This window comes from Nannospalax galili, unplaced genomic scaffold (genome assembly GCF_000622305.1).
Source record: "Nannospalax galili isolate Female #2095 unplaced genomic scaffold, S.galili_v1.0 scaffold212, whole genome shotgun sequence".
NCBI lineage: Eukaryota > Metazoa > Chordata > Mammalia > Rodentia > Spalacidae > Nannospalax > Nannospalax galili.
Window position 1 is genome coordinate 3,846,336 of NW_008333884.1, and position 6,137 is coordinate 3,852,472.

The following is a 6,137-nucleotide window of genomic DNA, read 5'->3' on the forward strand; positions in this document are numbered from 1 at the left end:
TAAATAAATAAATAAGGCTAGAGAGATGGCTCAGTGGTTAAGAACACTGGGTGTTCTTGTAGAAGACCCGGGTTCAAATCTCAGCACCCACATGGCAGCTAACAACTGTCCGTAACTCCAGTCCCAGGGGATCCAACAGCCTCTTCTGACCACCACAGACATTGCATGACACGGTGCACTTACCTATATACAGGCAATATGCGCATACACATAAAATTTAAAAAAAAAATTTTTTTAAGTTTAACAAAAACAAAAACCAAAAAACCAACACAAACAACAAGAGCCTGGTATGGTAGCATATGGCTACAATCCCAGCACTTGAGAGGATCAGGCAAGAGGACTGGCAGCCTGAGCTATACAGAAGCAGTAAGATGCTCAATGTGTAAAGATGCTTACTGCTGGGCTGGGCGTGCTGACTCACACCTTTAATCCCAGCACTCCGGAGTCAGAGGCAGGTGGAGTTCAAGGCCAGCCTGGTCTACATAGTGAGTTCCAGGATAGCTGGGGCTACAGTGAAACCCTGTCTCAAAAAGACCAAAAAAAAAAAAAAAGGATGCTTACTGCCAAGCCTGACAACCTGAGTTCAATCAATCCCCATGACACTCCAAACACATGCCTTGGCACATGCACACCTTATCTCAGGTACGTATGCACATACACACGCACACACACACACACACATAACTGTTTTACGAGATTTTTCTGTTTTCATTTCTTATGTGTATGTGCTTTTGCCTGCATGTACATAAGTGTAAAACATGCACTGAGTACCTACAGAGGCTAGAAGAAAGTGCAGAATCCTCTGGAACTGGAGTTACAGAGGGCTGTTAGCCTCCATATGGGTAACTGAGAACTGAACCTAGGTTCTCTACCAGAGTAGCAAATGCTCTTAACCACTAAGCCATCTTTCCAACCCCCATAAAGAACTTTTTCATGGATAGATACAGTAGCACATGCCTGTAGTCCCAGCATTCAGAAGTTAAGGCAGGCAGATCTCTGAGATTGAGGCCAGCCTGGTCTACACAGAGTTCCAGGCCAGCTAGGGCTACAGGGAGGTCTTATCATAAAAGAAAAAAAAAAAAAAAAAACTTTTTCATAAATATTTTAAGAAATTTCTACGTGGTATGGTGGAACATAATCTCTAGTTCTAGCACTAGGAAGGCTGAAGCAAGAATGACCACAAGTCTGAAGCCAGCCTAAGCTATATAGTGAAACTCTAGCTCCAGAAGAGGAAATTGTCCATAAGACACTTCCTCTGTCCACAGGATTTCTTACCGTATACACTGCCAGCAGAGCCAACTGGTTATAGGGGCGCCCATTCTTGGGAGCAATGTGCTGGGCCTTCAGGTACCAACTAGAATAGAAAACAGTAAGAAAATGGTAAGCTCCATATCAACTCTTGCCAATTCATCCTCACAGCCCTTCTACTTAAATCATAAACTGGAGAGTTGGTTATATTAGCCCTGGAGTGGTCAAGCACGACTAAAGGGACGAAGAAGGACAACTGTAAGGCATCAATACAGGAGGCAACTCAAGTGGCCCAACGCCTAATAGGGATTCACTTACTGCCTCATATAGAAGAGAAATAATGAACTAAGAGATTAAAAAGTACCTGCGCGCTTTCCCATAGTTTGCGGTATCACTGGCTTGCTCCCGATACCTAGAGATATCTCCTAGGCAAATCATACATCGTTGGGCACTGATCAAGGCATATTTTACCTTCAGAACAAACAAACAGTTATCAGGGTATCCAAGAAATACTAAATTCAATCCCAAAATAAAGGAATGGGACCAAAATGAAAGAGTAGCATGATAAAACAGTCCTCAAGAAAATATGAAGTTTTCAACATGACCATGAGTACTGAAACATACCCAATAGCATGATACAAAATTTTCTGAGAAAACACAGCAGAAGGGACAGTAATTCTTGAGTCCCAGGCAAGTGGAAAAATATATTCTGAAACCAAGCAATCTCTGTGATTTCAAGGGAAGCCTTTGAGATGTCTGGACTAGATTCATCTGAGTTTAAAAATACATATTCTCAGCTGGGTGTGGTGGCGCACGCCTTTAATTCCAGCACTTGGGAGGAAGAGGCAGGCGGATCTCTGTGAGTTCGAAGCCAGCCTGGTCTACATAGTGAGTTCCTGGTCAGCTGGGGCTACAGGGAGACCCTGTCTCAAAAAAACAAAAAAAAAAACAAAAAAACAAAAAAACAACAACAACAAAAATATTCTCAGGGCTGGAGAGATGCTCAGTGGTTGACAGCACTGGCTGTTCTTACAGAAGACTTGGGTTCCAGTCCCAGCACCCATATGGAAGTTGACAACTGTTTTTTTTTTTTTGCTTGTTTGTCTGTTTTTTCCTTTTTCAAATAGGGTCTTCCTGTAGCCCCAGCTGGGCTAGAACTCACTAAGTAGAGACTGGCCTCAAACTCATGGAGATCCACCTGCTTCTGCCCCCGGAGTGCTGGGATTAAAGACGTGCACCACCACACCCGATATGACAACTGTTTTTAACTCTAGTTCCAGGTGATCCAACACCCTCTTCTGACCTCTGTAGGCACTGCATACCTGGGTTGCATACATATATGCAGGCAAAATATTCATACACATAAAATAAAAATAAATATTCTAGGTGCTAGACAGATGACTTAATAGGGAAAAGTGCTTGCTGCACAAGCACAAAGATCTGAGTTCATATTCCCAGAACCCATATAAAAAGTCAGTCACAGCCACCTGCAATCCCAGTGAGGTAGGGGCCAAGAAAGATGGATCCTAGAGCTTGCTGGCTATCCAGGCTAAACCAGTTTCAATGAGAGACCCTGTCCCAAAAAATAAGGTCGAAGGGGATAGAAAACACCCAACGTTGACCTCTGCCCACAACCTGCCACATACAGATACACCACACAGACAGACACAGACAAACACACAGACACAGACACAGACACACACACACACATACATTCTAGAGGGCAACTGCAAGAAACAATGGTATAAATACTTTATAAAGTGATACAGAACTATTTAAAACCTGCTTACTCTGTTAAAGTTGCCATTGCTATAGCCTTTCTTCATAGTGTTACTACATTATGTTCAATTTGCCTAAAAATAGTAAATTACTCTTTACCAAACACAATGTGTTAGGTGCTCTGCAGAACTATAAGTCAGCTCATTGATAGCTTTGGTATCTATCACTCAGTGAGAAAACAACAGAGTATACTTTAACACTCCAAGACATGTGTCCAACCAAAATAACAGCCCTAAGGAATACTACTACACAGCATCTAATTCTACTCTACTCCTCACCCCACTAGTTATAACACATCATATCCAAGCTTGATTGAGAAGACTGACACCTCAGGAATCTAATGACAAGTCACTGCACATCAACTTCAGCAGCTAACTCAAATCCAGCAAGTTATATATCATGACCCATGGGTTCTCATGGTTCTGACTATTCCACAGTCTATGAAGGAAAATCAAAAAACTCTGAGTACTTAGGTGGTAAAGCACAAAGAAAATTGGTTGTGCTACCACACTACTTCCACTCTGTCACTTCTATGAGGGGAAAATAAAACAGATCTTTCGAAGGTTCCATCTTCCTCCACATAAAGTCCCGGATGTTGTGGCCTATGCCTACCTGTTTGGCACCGCTTTCCACACACTGTGCCTTGGTCAGACCACTAACATACCATACCTTTCTTATTTCAGGATCTTCAGTTATAATGTTCCCTCCCCACCTAGAATATTACTCCTTCCCATCTTCCTACATGGACCTTTTCTCATCTAATGTTTGGGGACTTCAGCCTCAGATCAGATGTGATTTCCTCTAAACCAGGTTAACCCTTTTACAGTATATACTACACTCACAACACGCTTTGCAAAATTCGCTATATCATTAATTATTCGTCCCATCTTACATTTACCCCAAAACTAAGATCATGGCTTTCAGTTTTGCACTGAATTGTCTCTGCTTAGACTGGCACCTAGCACACAAGAGGAGCTTAATAAACACATGTTAATTAGAAAGAAAGTGTGTGAACGTAGCAATTCGTCAGAAGAACCAAGAAAGAGCTGGGGTGGTCTTAGTCAATAGAACACTACTCCTGGGCTAGGTCACTGGGTAAAGGCGCTCGCCAAGCTTGATGACTCAACTTCTCTTTACAACCACTCCTCCAGGCAACAAACTCTCAGCATGGCACCTAAGAATTTATTATTTGATTGTTTCCTACTTCCTTAACTTTACCTACTAAAATAACCCCACTCCACATTACCAACACCAGCAGAATGAACTTCTTGTAGTTTCTCACAACACCTGGCTCTTGCTTACTATGCCCTGTATCTAAACTACCCCTTCTACCTTTCAAACTCCTAATTATCATTCAAGACTCAGCTTGGGAGGGGATTTAACTCAGTAGTACAGTTCTTGCCTCATATTCATGGGGCCAAGTTTGATTTCCAGAACAAAAAAAGAAAAAAAGAAGATTGACAACCTCTGAAAAGCCTTCCTAGAATCCACCAAGCCTAAGTTAGATCACTTTTCTCTACGCCCCTTTACTCTTCTGTAAATACTCTTACCATAGTGCTTATTTTCCTTTCCTTTTTTGTTTTCCATTTTGATGTGTGTGTTGCATATGCATTTGTACATGTTCTGCATGTATGTGGGCACACGTGTATGTGTATGTGCATGTAGAGGCCTGAGGTGGGTGTTAGGAATTATATTCAATCACTCTTTTAACTTATTCACTGAGGGAAGGCCCTTTAATCAGACCCAGTGCTCACTGATATGGTTAGACTTGCTAGTCAGTTTGCTTTGGGGATCATCCTGTGTCTGTTTTCTACAGCTGGAATTACAGGCAGGCCGCTACACCTACCCAACATTTACCTGGGTTCTGAGAATCCAAACTCAAGTCCTCACGCTTGCACAAGCTTTACTGAGCTACCTCCACAGCCCTGTTTTTGTTGTTTTTAATTTCTTTTGAGACAGGATCTTACTCTGTAGTTCAGTATAGTCCCAGCTGTCCTAGATGATGCCCATATTGGCTTCAAACTTATGGTAATCCTCCTGCTTTAGTCTCTCAAGTACTGGGATAACATCAAATTGTGAAGCCATTGTATCCAGGTCATCATAATTTGGTTTTAGTTTTTTTAAGATAGAGTCTTCCTGTAACTCTAGCTGACCTAGAACTTTGTCTGCCTCTGCCTCCCAGTGCTGGGATTAAAGGCACATGCACTTGCCACCACACCTGGCTTTGTTTTTAGTTTTTGAGAGAGGATTTCTTTCTTTTTTCTTTTTTTGGTCTTTTTAAGACAGGGTCTCCCTGTGGCCCCAGCTGGCCTGGAACTATGTAGACCAGGCTGGCCTTGAACTCACAGAGATCCGCCAGCCTCTGCCTCTCCAGTGGTGGGATTAAAGGCGTGGGCCACCACACCAGCTTATTATTTTTATTTTATGTGTATGCGTGTATTGCCTGCCTGTAGGTAAGTGCACTCATGTCATGCAATGCCCACGGAGGTCAGAAGAGGCTGTTGGATCCCCTGGAACTGGAGTTATAGACGGTTGTTAGCTACGATGTGGGTGCTGGTATTCAAACCCAGGTCTTCTGCAAGAACAACCAGTGTTCTTGACTACTGAGCCATCTCTCCAACCCCTTGTTTTATTATTTTTTATTTTAGGTGCATGAGTGTACTGCCTGCATGTATGTAAGCACACCCATGTTGTGCAGACTGTGGAGGTCAAAAGAGGGCATCGGATCCCCTGAACTATAGTTACAGACAGTGGCCACATGGGTGCTAGGAACCAAACCTGGGTCTTCTGCAAGAGCAGCCAGAGCTCTTAACTGCTACATCTCTCCAGCCCCTGGAAAAAGGATTTCATATAGCCCAGACTGGCCTTGAACTCCTTATCTTCCTGTTTTTACCTCCCAAGTGCTGGGATTACTGGCACATAGTACCATGACCAGCTTATAATTCTTTTTTTAAAAAGATTTTATTATTTTTATTTTATGTGTATTCGTGTATTGCCTGTATATAGGTAAGCATACCCGTGTCATGCAATGCCCTCAGAGGACAGACGAGGCTGTCAGAACCCCTAGAACTGGAGTTACAGACAGTTGTTAGCTGCCATGTGGGTGCTGG

At 42.7% G+C, this 6,137-nt stretch overlaps 1 protein-coding gene across 4 annotated transcripts in view; it reads right to left on the minus strand.

Annotated features, from left to right (window-relative positions):
* Window positions 1-6,137, minus strand: part of Smg6 (SMG6 nonsense mediated mRNA decay factor) — a 288,855-nt gene that overhangs the window by 275,662 nt on the left and 7,056 nt on the right. For all 4 annotated transcript variants that reach the window (XM_029561452.1, XM_008828802.3, XM_029561453.1 and 1 more), the window contains exons 5-6: window positions 1,613-1,719; window positions 1,276-1,354 (exon numbers count right to left, since the gene is read on the minus strand). In XM_029561452.1, the coding sequence (XP_029417312.1) occupies window positions 1,276-1,354; window positions 1,613-1,719 (186 nt within the window). The remainder of the gene's footprint in view (window positions 1-1,275; window positions 1,355-1,612; window positions 1,720-6,137) is intronic.